Source organism: Elephantulus edwardii, unplaced genomic scaffold (assembly GCF_000299155.1).
Source record: "Elephantulus edwardii isolate Elephantulus edwardi_28Jun2011 unplaced genomic scaffold, EleEdw1.0 scaffold00259, whole genome shotgun sequence".
In the NCBI taxonomy this organism is placed as follows: domain Eukaryota; kingdom Metazoa; phylum Chordata; class Mammalia; order Macroscelidea; family Macroscelididae; genus Elephantulus; species Elephantulus edwardii.
Window position 1 is genome coordinate 71,467 of NW_006400009.1, and position 15,208 is coordinate 86,674.

The 15,208-nt window shown below is 36.9% G+C and overlaps 1 protein-coding gene across 1 annotated transcript in view; it reads left to right on the forward strand.

The window, feature by feature from the left end:
- The window catches only part of FBXL21 (F-box and leucine-rich repeat protein 21), a 17,569-nt gene extending 6,427 nt beyond the window's left edge, over window positions 1-11,142 (forward strand). The window contains exons 2-4 of the mRNA XM_006899484.1: window positions 2,431-2,553; window positions 8,411-8,582; window positions 10,499-11,142. Coding sequence (XP_006899546.1) covers window positions 2,431-2,553; window positions 8,411-8,582; window positions 10,499-11,142 — 939 coding nt within the window. The remainder of the gene's footprint in view (window positions 1-2,430; window positions 2,554-8,410; window positions 8,583-10,498) is intronic.
- Window positions 11,143-15,208: the final 4,066 nt, after the last annotated feature.

Sequence of the window (15,208 nt, forward strand, 5' to 3'; positions counted from 1 at the left end):
TGGTTGGCGCAGGATAGAGCAGGGTTTAGAGCTGTTGTGCATAGGGTCGCTATGAGTCGGAAACGACTCGACGGCACATAACAACAACACAACAAAATAAGATTAGGAATTTGTAAAATAGTGCGCAACAATGATAAATCTAGGAGAAATTATGCTCAGTGACATAGTTATAAACGAACAGCGATTTTATAAAACAACTCTTATGAAAAACTAAGCAAAGTTTACACACAGAATTATATTCTTGGAAGATTGAGAGGGATGAGAAGGGAGAGAGAGATGAATAAAATTTAGTAAGTATATAAAATTAGCAAGTAAGTGGTGAGTAAGTATACAGTGAGGGGTTGATTAGACATTGCAATACATTAATCAGTTGTGATTATTAAAAAGCAAAAAGTGTAACATTACATGTGTTTAAATAATTAAATGCAAAACTGCTTTTTAAACTTTCACTAAGTAAAAATAAAGAAACCAATGCTATATCCAGGCTACTTTCCAGTCTGGGAAGATGAGCAAACTGGCAGGATTCTGCAAAGCTGCGTTTTCTGATTTGGTGTTGAGACTTGGATGTGCCTGTTGCTCACAACTGGGTGCGAGCTGATTGGATTTGGCCTCGTATTTAAAAAGGTATTTGGTCCCTCAGGCCTGTGGCCCTTGTTCCTGCTTTTTGTGGAGCTCCTGAATATAGTAGGCATCCAATTCCAAAACAGCTTGTCTCTGAAACTCTATGAACTTAGAGAAAAGATGAAAGTTTCATCTTCAAGACTTTCGTTACAGCAACAACATGCTATATCTGGTATGCTCCAATATCAGTTCTTTGTATTACTTTTTCATAATCCAGCTTGTTATTAGGTTCCCTCAAGCCAACCATGACTCATAGTAGTCCTGTGAACACAGATCAAAACTTTCCTCTATCCTGCATTTTTCCCATGACCTCTGCCATGTTCCATCCCATTAATCCATCTTCTCAAGGGTCTTTCTTTTGCTGATCTTCACCTTTACCAGCATGATGTATTTTTCCAAGGATTGGCCCCTCCTGATAGTGTGTTGAAAGTATGTGAGACAGAATTTCACCATCTTTGATGCCTCCAAGACAGATTATTTTTTTGGTCTACTTTTGGCAGTCTGAGTATTGTATTCAATACTCTCTGCCCACTCCACAGTTCAAAGGTATCTATCTTTATTCACTGTCCAGCAAAATAGTTGAAGATGCCATGACTTTTCCCATACAAGACAATGGGGAGAGTGCCAAAAAATTAGAAAGACAACTACCTAGCCAACTGACTGGAAATGATTTATAGTTATTTTCAGTCAAAAATAGGTGATCCAGCAGAATGCAGAATTATCAAATCTTGTATCTAATATCGCATGCAAGGAAATTCTTGTTTACAATTATCCAAAAATGGCTGAGAGTACAGATATGGAACCCCCAGAAATTCAAGATAGCCATGCCAAGGAAGAAATCATTGCTGGTGTAAGATTTTATCTGAAAGTAGAGAATACCAGAAAGATGTTTGCTTGTGTTTTGTTAACTATGCAAAGGTGTTCACAATTTTATGGATCCTAATAAATTACAGATACTATTGAAAAGAAGGGAAAGCCCAGACCATTACTGTGCTTCTTGGAAACCTATTCATAGACCAAAAAAGAATTGTCTGGACAGAACATGTGTTTTTAAAAAACAAATGCATGAGATAATTGAAAATATTATGGCTTGGGTCAAGCACACCTCATTCCTTAGAGTGCTGTCTTTGGTTTGTAAGACTTTCAAGAGGTCTTTTTTTTAAATTTTATTAATTTTAATGAACATTTACAGAGATTTGGGGTTTTCATTCATTCATTGTTGCACTATTTTCTCTACCCTCCTCCCCAGTTCATTCTTCTCCCCCCACCTTGAAAGTCTGTTTTAATTGTCCAATTGTTAATATTTCTAGCCTTAAGCTTAAAAGATTATAATGGTCAAAATTATTTGTTATACATTTGTTTAAATTTTTCCCTCTTTTAACAACTGGAATCTAGAGGGAAGACAAAAGACCAGAGAATGGCCAAAATTATTGGGGTAGCTATTGCTGCCAGTTTAGGGCCTGTGTCAGGAAAAGGAAGTGTTACTCAAGAGGTCTTTTGAATCAACTTTTTTCCCCAGTGCAATATGCCATTTGATTTCTTGACTCTGCTTCCATGGATAGTGATCATGGTTCTAAGTAAAATTAATTCCTTAACAAGTTCAAGCTTTTCTCTGTCCATTAATTGTTATCCTCTCTATTTCTGATTATGTAATCCAAGACACTTAGTATAAAGAAAAAAATATAAATTTATTGCTTGAAGGAGTATATGAAATTGTGCAGCTGATTTTTGTTAAGTCATTATGTTGCTAGTAAGTTTCTGACTAAATACGTTTGAGGAATTATTTAAGTTTTGAAATTGTCTTTATAGGTTGATAGTAGTACTGAGTCAGCAGAAGCTGCCTGTGATATACTTTCTCAGCTGATAAATTGTTCTATCCGGACACTAGGACTGATTTCAACAGCTAAACCAAGTTTTATGAATATGTCAAAGGTAAGTATTTTGTGCTACTTTGTGAAGTAGACTGACTTATTAAATATTACCACACTAGGTAAAGGGATTCTCTTCCTTGACAGACCATATGCTATTTATATTAAAAATATTTTTAAATTTATTTATTTTTTATTATTAATTTTTTTTAAAGTTTTATCAATTTTAATGAACATTTACAGAGATTTTAGATTTCCATTCATTCATTGTTGCACTTTTCTCCCTGCCCAGCTCTCCCCACCAGTTCACATCTCTCTTAGAAAAGTAAAAGAAAAATTCTTTCTTTGGTATACAATCCCGCCACACTCCTCCCACCACCCCAAATATACTCCACTATGCAACCTTAATTCTGGACTCTTGTGATAACCATAATACACTATTGCTTTTAAATTATTATTTTTAAAGCAGAAAAATATTTTTTCCAGTTTTTCTGCCATTGTCTTTAATTTCTCCCCTTTTAAATCTCTCTCAGAAAACTGTGAGGAACATTTTTAATACCAGATACAAAAGAAACATATTTTTTAAACAAAGTTTACTGGCACTTATGCCATAATGGTTACCTATGGTGGACAGTGTTCGGTGGAGCTCCCAGACTAAGACAGGCTTGGAAGCAAGAGTGGTATCTACGTTCTAAACAGCATGCCTTTGGAAACTCTATGAACATAAGAAAAACAACAACAGTTACAAAACAGGGTTCGAATCTTTTGTTCATAGGGTCACAATGAGTTGTACTAGATAGCAACAACAATAACTTGTTAAATTTTTTTTCCTTATATATATCATATACTTTTAAAAGTTAGTGTTTTTACAGTATCTAAATGCTAAGACACAATTTAGATGTACCGTTAAAATTTTCAGGTACCAATTTTCCTCTTAATTTTGAATATCAAGAAAGTAGGGGCAGCAGTGGGTACTTTTTCTTATCATTTTATAGCCTCACTTTTGGAGCTGAGTGACATAATATTTAATTAAATGAGTTACACAAATAAAGACTATTGTACTAGAGTAGAAATTCCAAGATAACAGTAACTCAAAAAAACATAATTAATTAAAGTTTCTCTCTCTTACGCTGAAGAACTCCCAGGAGCTCTGCGGACATAGTACCCAGGCAATAGCGCTGCAGTTCGCTGGCAGTTCTAATCCTGCAGCAGCTCCATGAGAGAAGATAGACAGTCTTCTTCCTTGCATTCACAGCTTCCAAACACCCACTGGAAGATCAGCTATCGTCAGTTCCAATTCAACAACAATGAGTTTTTTGAGTCAAAGAAGTCTGCACATGATAAGGTCTTGGCATGGAAGTTGTCAGGAACCCAGGCTCCTTCCAGCGACTGTGCTGTTTCCAAGATGTTTTCATTTCATTGTCCAACGTGACCTTGAGCTCCAGCCATCATGTTCTGGAGAGCTGAATAGAGAAAATGAGGAAGAAGGTTGTGCCTTTTCCTTTTTCGGGAGACCACCAGCTGCTCCGCGGGAGAAAGACGGTCATTCTCCTCCTGCACGATTGACTGGCTCTGAAAACCACTGGTGGGTCAGCTGTGGGTCAGTTCTGACTCGAAGGTACACAACAACAACAACTCACAAGGACCCCTTAATGTTTCTCATTGACCAAGGCTCAATTCCATGGCCACCCCAGATTTCAAGAAAGCTGGGAAAGCCTTTTATTGGATCAAGAAATGCCAAGCTATGCAGACATGATGAACAATTGTCAAGAAGTGGTTATCACTCTCAGCCACAGGAACTAGGAAATGTTTTCTCTTGGTTCTGACTCAACTTGAATGGCACATCAAAAAAAGGAAAAAAAAAGACCTTCCTTGACCACTTTTGCTAAAACAGCACCCTCTACCCCAAGTTATACTCTATTTTTATATTTTTTGCCCTCTTTAAATTATAAATTAATATTGAAATGACCAATTTATTTATATATTTAGCATGTTTACTGCTTTTTGTTCCTAGACCAACACATAAGTTCCTAGAAGGTAATAATAATAGTGTCCATTTTGTGTATCATTGTAAATTCAGACTCTGAACCAATTGATAACGACCCTGTGTAGATAGAATGAAACACTAGTAAGTCATGTGCTGTCTTCACAATTGTTGCTGTGCTTAAACTCACTATAGTCACTGTGTGGATCCATCTCATTGAGTCATCTTTTTTACTAACCCTCTCCTGTGTCACCAAGGGTGATGTCTTTCTCTAGTATTTCTTAGTTCTTCCTGATAACAAAGCCACACGAGATGAAGTCTCACTATCCTTCCTGCCTTTTCTATGTTCTCAGGCACATTCCAACTGTACTTGTTCTGAGATTTATACAAGGCATATAATAAGCACTAATTATGGTTGTTAGGGAGCTCTGGTGACATAATCCTTGCTGGGTTGCCCTGCTAGCCCAAAGGCCTCTGTGTCTCTAGTAGTTTGAATTCACCAAAGGCTCCCAGGGAGATAAGCAGTTCTCCTCCTGTTAGGATTTATGGCCTTAGAAACCCGATGATAGCTCACTAGGAATTAGAAACAACCACAGTAAATTTGAGTTACATATGTTAGTAAAATTAGCTAATAGAACTTGACTGTGGAAGAAAATCAAGCAACAGTAGTATCTTCGTTCTCTTATTCAAGGTCATGGCGCTCTCTCAGAGAGCATTTCTGCCAGGTTGTTTATATTTTTAAGAGCTATGCTAAAAAAGTGGGTCACTTGAGGATTAGAGTAATATAAGTAATCAGATGAATGTTTGCTACTTCTAAATAGTTATTTCCTTGTTTATCATCTATGAAATAAGATTAGCCTGAAATTCTTAATAGATTTTAAAAGCAATCGCCAACGCAGCATATGAACTTCCAGTGCCAGCTTCTAAGATGGCCAGTGCAGTAACCAGAGCAAGACACCAGGAATTTGCAGGCTTCATTTTAAGTTCTGCCTCTACAGTAAAATGAGCCCTGTGGATCTTGTCATTTTGATTTTGGCTGTGGTTTTTTTTGTTGTTGTTTTTGGTTGGTTTTTGTGTTTTTTATTTTTCCTTTTTAGCTGTGAACTAAATGCACAAGCACTTTGGCAAGTATAAGATGTTGAAAATATGTTTCTCTCACCATGCCAACTCAAAGGCATGTGGTTCGGATCAGCCTCCTGCTTCACAGAAGAAAGATGGTCTGACTCCTCCTGTGTGATTTACAGCCTCCGAAAACCTGCTGGAAGGTCGGCTAGGAGTCAATTCCAACTTGACATAACAACAACAATGAAATAAGTACTCTGATGCCGAACTGTCTCCCTTAGGACCAGTAGCCAATTGGAAATAAATTGCTTCAAAGGAAAATAAACTTTGTATTTACTAAGGAGAAGAACTGTACATTTATCTTTTCTTAAATAAGTGGCTTTAAGTGGTAAGAAATTGCACCACCAACTCAAGGGCATGTGGTTCAAATCCACCAGCTGCTCCTTTGGAAAAAGATGGGAATTCTCATCCTATGCAATTTAATACCTCTGAAAACCCACAGTGGAAGCTCAGCGATGAGTCGATTCTGACACCACGACACATGAAAAAATAATAATAAACTATATCTAGCCTTCCAAGATTTAAAATCTTCCCCCCACTATTAATATAAATCAGTGTTTGTTTAGTAAGTAATCAGCATTTAAAGTCATTCTAAAAGGGACAGTTGGGCCTGTGGTAGAATCCAGATTGATTTAGAAAAAGGAAAAATGATCATAATTGGATTTGTTTTCCAGGCTTTTCCATGTTTGCAAAAAAAATTCTGAACCCTAAGTCCTATAAAATTCACTATTTTGGAGCCAGACAATAAATAAGCTTTAATTTGTTAATCTTCTAAGCATGTAATTCCACATTCCTCTATGAAAATGAATACGGCATCAGAATCAGAGGGAACCTCATCAATAACCTGTGTTATGCAGATGATGCAACTTTGCTGACTGGACAGAGGAGGATTTGAAGCACTTGTTGCAGAGGATCAAAGAACATGGATCTTCAATATGAATTGAATCTCAATGTCAAGAAGACAAAGATTCTTAACCACTGAATCAATGGGCAACATCATTCTAGGTGGAGAAAAGATTAAAACTCAATAATTTCATCTTACTTGGATCCACAGTTAACAAACACCCTTGGTACCAGTAGTCAGGAAATCAGGAGAGGCATTGCAGTGAAAAAGTCTGCAGTTAGAGGCCTCTCCAAATTATTGGGGAGTAATGATGTCATTTAGAGAACGAAGGTGTGTCTCATTCAGGCCATGGTCTTTCTGATCACTCACTTTGCATCTGAGAGCTGGACAATGAATAGAGATGACAGAAGAAAAATTGATGCCTTTGAGCTGTGGTGTTGGAGAAAAGTGTTGGACATCCCATGGACTAGGGGAAAACGAACAGTTAAGTCTTGGAGAAAGTGCAGTCAGAGTACTCTTTGGAGGCAAGGATGATGAGGCTTCTCCTCACATACTTTGGGCATGTTGCTAGGAGGGATTGTTCCTTGGAGAGAGACATGATGATTGGAAGGGTGGAAGGTCAGCGAAGAAGAGGAAGATCCTTGACCAGGTGGATTGATACTGAATGCCATAGTGGGCTCTAGTATGTCATGAAGTATGAGATTGGCACAGGATTGGACGGGGTTCAGATCCGTTGTTCATAGAGTCACTTTCAGTCGTACTCAACTCCACAGATTCTAACAACAGCAAAGCATATTGTTGTTGTTGTTATGTGCCGCATATAAAGATTTTAATTTGCTTTCTGCAGATAATTTATTATAAAAGCATGTAGTAAATTCAATTCCACTGAAGACTCTGAAATCAGTTATGTAGTTATTTACCCAACAAATATTTATTGACCATCTGTTATGTGCCACATACTATTTTAGGCACTGGAAATACAAGAATTAATGAAACAGATTCAAATTCTATGTCTTAAAGAGCAAGGATCAATAGGGCAATATGATGATTATTTCAGGCATTGTGAGCCAATTCTGTCATACAGTAAAAGCAGACATACACCAAACCCAACCCGTTGTCACCGTATATGATGTACTATTAGGAGTCTGCTGAAAATTGAAAAGTTGACCAGGGATTTGAACGCACTAGCTAACGGCGAAAGTGGTCTCTTCCTGTAAAGGTTTATAGCTTCAGAAACCCAAGAAAGGTCACTTTGAGTCCGACTCAACTCCAGTGCATTACTGGTAGTGGTGGCAGCTCTATAGTACAATGTAGAACTGCCCTGTAGCATTTGAAGACTAAATCTTTGCAGCAGCGAGCTACTGTGTCTTTCTTCAGTGGCTTGTCTGGCACGTTTGGATTGCTGACCTTTGGGGTAGCAGCAAAGTGTCAACCCCACTCCACCATGGCTCAAAGACAGACAGAGGCAAAGATTACAGGGGTGTGTGTGGCTATGTTCAAATCAGACTTATATTAGGACACTGAAATTTAAATTGCATTTAATTTTCACATATTACAAATTGATACTTTTTTTTCCAACTATTTCAAAATATTAAAAAAAAAAAACATTTGGGCAGGCTGGCCTTGACCCAGGGACCAAAATTTTTTCACCCTCCGTCTAGGAGCTAAACATAATTTTATCCTTTTAACATGGAAACGAAATCCTCGAGAATGAAAGTCATTGGAACACATGTTTTATGAACTCTTTTGTGAAACATCTTCCTTTCTCAGCATTCTGCTTGCCAATTACTAAATCTAAAAACTATACTTTGTTATAAAATTGTTTTCAGTTGGTTAATAGTACTGTGAAAAGCGTTAGTGAATTGAACTTTTCCTGTTATTTTTAAGTTTTTTTTAATAAGTTTTTAGTTAATTACTCGGTTAAAGATGTAGATTTTTAAGTAATGTTTTCCTCATTCTTTGTTTTGCAAGTCTCATTTTGTGTCAGCACTTACTGTGGTTTTTGTCAACTCAAAGTCATTATCATCAATCAAAATAGAAGACACGCCGGTAGATGATCCTTCCCTAAAGATTCTTGTGGCGAACAACAGTGACACTCTGAGACTCCTAAAAATGAGCAGCTGTCCTCACGTTTCATCTGATGGTAGGTTAGAGTTTTTAAAGGTTGAGGGATTTTTTTATTATTATTATCGTAATAGTAACAACACAATTCTTAAATTAAACTGACATCCTTTTGAAACAATCCATTAAATAATTATTTCACTAGCCTAAATCTGCACATTAAATAATAGTTTAAATTGCTCTGCAGTTTCTGAGGATGGTGAAGAAGTGCTTGGCATGAAGCTTCCCCTGTTGGGCTTCTGTCTGTACCTCAGTGGGAAGCCCATCCCTACAGGACATCAGTGAAAGTCTGAATAAGGAGCTGTGCATTCCACTTCAGCCGTGGCATATCAGTTGTACAGAAATACCACCTTTGGAGACAGTCATACAGTCTCCGCAGTTCACCCACCCCCACCCAACTTGCCCTTCAATTTCTCCTTCAGTTGGGAAAGGAAATTCAACATTGGCTTAGAGAGTCAGGACGACAGAACCTGTTACAGGAACTCTCGAAATCTATGCAGATTCTGCAATTGTATGTGGACTTATCTTTTGAATGGTATTGAATTCAGAACAGAGCTTATTAATGTGGATAAAGTGAAAAGAGTAGCTTGAGATGGTAAAAATACTGACTCCAGTACTGTAGAATGTATAGGGGAACAAATGGCTTTGTGATGCCATCTTCTGTTACCCTCCATTGGTGTTTTTAATAGAAGCATAGAAAAACACTTAAAACTTACTCTAACAATGCTGAAATTGTTCCATTGTGCTATACTAGAAAAGAATTACAGTAGGAAAAAGTTCATAGCCTTTTACATTATGTTTTTCATACAGCATGAAGAAATCCAACATTTATAATGACAAATCAGAAGTTACCTTCCTCCAAACATTCTTTAATGAATTGATTTTTAAATATTTTAAAGATTGTTGCTGCTCATGAAAATGTATTAATTATATGTGTACCGTAATGAGTAACTCCTCAGACATTGTTAATTATCTGAGCAAATTGAGCAACTAGTAGAAAATTCAAATTTATGAAATGGTATAATGTCAGTATGATGCTTTTTCTATTTTAATAAAATTTTTATTTTAATTGTGATTTTTGACAGAAGTTTACAGAAAAGTTAGATTTTTGTTTTTTCATTGTTGCACATTTTACCCCCTCTCCCTCCCTTCTCCTTCCCCCAGTTCACTTTTTTTTTTTTTTTTAACCTCAGTATCTCTTCTCTTTATTTTGGCTTTTTTTAAAAAAACTAATTTCAATGAAAATTTACAGAGATTTTGGATTTCCATTCATTCATTGTTGCACTTTTCTCTCCACTCACCCCACCCCCACCCCCAGTTCGCTCTTCTCCTTGAAAAGCAAGAGAAAAAACTCCTTCAGTGGTATACAGTCCACTCCCACATCCCCACACCCCCATGCCAAGTATACTCCACTCTGCAACCCTCACTCCGAATTCTCATGATAATCATAATGCCCTCTAGAGCTATTTCCAGAGTCTCTTCTCACATCTGTTTTGGTTCTTCCATTCTCCTGTGTCTTTGTAATCTTTTGCTCTCTTCATGGATAAGAGCATCTCCCAACTCATCTGGTCTTCAATCATTAGTGTTTAGTGCCTCAGGCCTTTTTTTTTTCTTTCCCCAACGGACAAGTATACTTGCCAACGACTTCTTTAAAGGGCTAAAGAGTGAGGATGCCCCTTTAAAAGTGTGGCTGGCCCAAGCTATGGCATTTTTTTAAATTGAGATTTTAATAAAAGTTTATAAAGAACTTGAATTTCCATTCATTCATTGTTGCGCATTTTTCTCTCTGACCCTCCAGCACATTTGCTTTTTTCTTCGGGAAAAAAGTTCTTTCACTGTTATACAATCCCCACCTTGACCACTTTTACTATGCAGCTCTTATTCTGGACTTACTGACACGATGCTTTATTTTTTAAAAGTTTTCCTCATTTCTTTCAGGAATCCTGTGTGTAGCTGACCACTGTCAAGACCTTAGAGAGCTGGCGTTGAATTATTACATCCTAAGTGATGAGCTGCTCCTGGCGCTTTCAAGTGAGACTCATGTTAACCTTGAACACCTTCGAATTGATGTTGTGAGTGAGAATCCTGGACAGATGCCGTTTCATTCTATTAAAAAACAAAGTTGGGATGCGCTTATTAAACACTCCCCTGGAGTTAATGTTGTGATGTATTTCTTTTTATATGAAGAAGAGTTTGAGACATTCTTCAAAGAAGAAACCCCTGTTACTCACCTTTATTTTGGTTGTTGTGTAAACAAAGAAGTTCTAGGAAGGATAGGTCTCAACTGTCCACGACTGATTGAGTTAGTGGTCTGTGCTAATGGTCATCAGCCTCTTGATGATGAACTTATTTGTATTGCTAAACATTGTAAAAACTTAACAGCCTTGGGCCTCAGTGAATGTGAAGTTAGCTGCAGTGCGCTAGTTGAATTTGTAAGACTCTGTGGGAGAAGGCTTACCCAGCTCTCTATAATGGAAGAGGTTTTGCTCCCTGATGGTGATTATAACCTAGATGAAATTCACACTGAAGTCTCCAAATACCTGGGAAGACTATGGTTTCCTGACGTGATGCCTCTCTGGTAATTTGGTCACAAAGATTCGTAGCTTTTTAAAAAAAAAAATCATTGAAATTAGCATCTTTCTTTCTATGCGAGTTATCAGTGTTAAGATACCAGTTGAATTATTTTAGATAAATATTTTACTATTTGCAAAGTTGCTTAATGCATTGCTGCAAAAACATCAGAAAAAAATATGAGAGATTCGAAAGGGCATAAATCTCAGTGTAAATAGACCACAGACATGGATGATGGATGACTTCTCTAGGTAAGCCTTTGGCCCTCTTTGAAGGTTTTTTTTATCTTGCTAAATAAATTTATAATATTGAACTTTGGATACCTTAAGTTATGTCATTTATTTTAAAACTTTACATTATTTTGATTCTATTTCATTTTGGTATTAACATATTTAATTAAATATATAGTAGTAAAAACTAAGTAAAATAAAAATAGTTACAAAGGCTAACTTCATTAGACTTAGAGTTTTAAGCAGTAAAGATCATCTTGTACTTCAATAACTAAGTTTACATTTCCAATATACTTTGATTTATACTGTATTATATTAATAGTAGAAAATAGGAGGTAAGTGACACTTAAATAGTACTAACTGGATTTTAGAAAAATATGCAATGAGATTTTTCATTTAATGTGTTACCTTTTTTAGAACATGAATTCAATTTTGCAGGGAATTGGAATTTACTGACATTCCATGATCTATCTGGAACTATGGGCGATCCTTTGCACAAGTGTTCTTGTCATTGATAACATTGGTACAGCTCTTTCACGTCAGCCCAGCTCACTGATGTAGAGTCAATTCCCACTGATGACAACCTTCTGTTGAGCTTCCAGGGTTATGAATCTTAATGTAAACAACTGGAAGCAGGAGCTTTTCAGGTAGCTGGACTGTGTCACCAGAGTACCTACAAAGCTCTTTAGTGATTACTTGTTGCCTTGAGGAGGTATCTCTGGAGGTGTCATCTGGAGGGAATTTTTTGCTGCAACCCAAAGGGGACGCGCCTCTGGTGGTTCGAATCCATCCATGTTTCTGAGGGAGAAAGATGGCCAGTCTCCTCTCATGTGATTTCCAGACTCTGAAAACCCACTGGAGGGTCAGCTCTGAATCAGTTTCTGACTTGATGGCAGTGAGTTAATGTCTTTAGGAAAGTTATCGGATTCATTACCTAAGAGGCCCTACAAGATCTGGTTTCTTTGTTCTTCCTTCTTCCTTCTCATTTTGCATCATCTCCCCCTGTCTCTGTGCTCCCACACTCTTCCAGACCTTTCAACAGTGTGTGTTTACCAGTCACAGGGCATTTGTTGCACATTCTTCTCTCTTGTTAGCATATTCTGTTTTTCTCTCTGAACCTTTCCCAAGATGTCATTTCACCAGAGGAGCCTTTTGTGGCTCCAGCCCATCATCTTCTCTTTCGTAGGCCAGATCCTCACGGCGGACGTCGTCAGCCACTTTGTGATTTCCCTTTGCGGTGCTTGTCATCATTATAATTTACCATTACGTATAAAATTACTGCCTCGTTGATCTATTGTAGTATAAACACCATCCCTCAAGGTTGTGTTGATTTGGGTTTTTTCATACTGTGATGGTCCCAACATGTGGTATCATATTGAATATATAGTAGACAATAGGTTTTCCCTAAATTCTGTCTTTCTCACGCTGGTGTCCCTGGGTTCTCTCCCTAATGTCTTCAGTTTCTCTCTTAGAAAACAAGTCAACTAAATATCTTGGAAATACAAGTATGTTATTTCTTTTCTAATTTTGAGCAAGTTTTTTAATACCAAAAATAAAGTACGTATTCTTAGTTACTAAGAAATTAGAATACATTGTGATCTGTAAGTGAAATTTTTTTAATGTCCTTTATTTTAAAATTGTGCCTATGTATACAGTCTCAGCACTGCACCACATTCTGCCTCAGCATGAGCTCTGTAAGAGAAGGGACTTCATCTCATTCACTTTTAAGTGTGTACATACCTTTTAGGACAGTGTATGGTACTCAGTTAACGCTGTTATATTGTTAGCTGTCGTCAAGTAGTTCTGACTCAGGATGACTTTATGTACAACTGAATGACATGTTCCCTGGGCCAGATCACAATTGTTGATATGTTCATGTTCTTCCTGTGTCTGGTGTTCCAGTCCTTCACAACAAAGATCTCCACTCCCCCCCAACCCTCTGTTTTACCAAACACAATATCATTCTCTAGAGATTAACCCTTCTGATGATATGTCCAATGCAGCAGGTTAGACAGTGTTTTGTTTTGACCCACTGTTGTTGTTTGTTGTTTGGTGCCATCAAGTTGAGTGTGACCCATAGCGACCCTGTAAACAACAAATCTGAACCCTTTGCCCACCTCTCCATCTTTGACACTTGAGCCATTGCAGCAGTCACCATGTCAGCCCATCTCATTGAGGGTCTTCCTCTTTTTCTTTTTTGTGGCCCATAAGATTGGATAATTTTCAGAAGTCGATAACCAGGCCTTTTTTCTTACAATCAATAATAATTAAGCTGATATTACTGCTTAAACATAACTTAAGAACAGAGTTAGTATTATTGTAGACTATAGAATTTATACCTTGTGTAAATTTTTACTTTGTAAACCTTCCTTCAGGAAGGTACAGGATATATAATATAATATAATTAATATAATATAATAAATATAATATAATTAATATAATATAATTAATATAATATAATATAATATAAATACTATACTATAATATACTATACTATAATATAATATAAATACTATAATATCTAATATATGTATTACTTAAAACTTAAAATAGGATAAACATAAGAGAAAACATGAAAGGGGGAAAGACAGACTGGTTGTAGATCAAAGTCATTTGGCAGATCTGAAAAGATAGACTCCAGTCTCACCTGATCAAGGTGGAGTTTCTCCCTGTAGTTTATTACCTTCCAGACATACTGACTGCCAGTGGTTACTTTCATCTTCAGAGAGAAATTGCTTCATCTCGATGGTGCTATCTTTAAAATAGCTCAGTAATAAAACCTGTTGTACTGGACAATATAATAAATCTTAGAGCAAAACTCAGATGAAAGTTCATGAACTCCATTAAATTACCCAGCTTGGTCTGACTGACTGGGCTGATAAACTGAAAAAGAAAACCATTTCAGAGCAGCCAAAACCCAGACAAGACAGTACGATGTTTCTAATGTTCACCTAATGAAAATAATCTTCATTTTCTTTGGAAGTGTGTGAAAGGTACTGTCAACCTAAGAGTAGAGAATCTAGAGAAAAGACTTGAATTTTGATGTTAGTTTTAGGTTTTCATTTTTAGGCTTGGTGGGAGATAAAATAATAATTATCTAAGTTTACCTTTCTCTGTTAAACACGTTTTGGTTTGGTTTGGTTTTTATTTTTTTATAAACCTTCCTAAAAGAGTTAATATGATTCTGTGGGCAAATTGAAAGGAGAGAATGGAGGAGAAATCTCCTTTCCTGAGTCATGTGGAGGGAATATAAGAATACTGTTCTCCAGTTTCTGCTAGTGTTTGCTTAGGAGCCTTCCTGGTCTCATTTTTTATTATTCTGAATACTGGGGGGGATGCGGCAGGAGGTGAGTCAATTTTTACGTATATGTATGTGTGATTGTGAGGAGGGCAGAGGATTGAGCAATTTCGATCTATTCAGATTCCTTTTGAATCAGAGGCAACTTGACAATGACTAGCAAAAACAGCACCATATACAACACAACACCACCACCATACACACACACACACACAGAAGTTCATATGTTAATGCTTACATAGGTGTTTCACAAGAATGAATAAATACTCTTCTTTAAGCTTGACCTCTTAAATCAGCAACCTGTCTTGTCTTTCCATTAGATTAATTTCCTGGAGATTTCTCAGAAACTATAGCTGTTAAGTCGACTAAAATATTTGACACCACGGTGTTTGAAGTGTAGCTTCTTGCTGCTAAGCCACCAGAGGTCCCCATATTCTAATCACTTCTACTAAGAAAAAATAAGTTACTCAAAACTCTTACTACTTGAGAGAAGATCTTCACCCTAAAACCCACAGCGTCCCTTTTCAGCAGGAAGTAGCTAAGAGAATG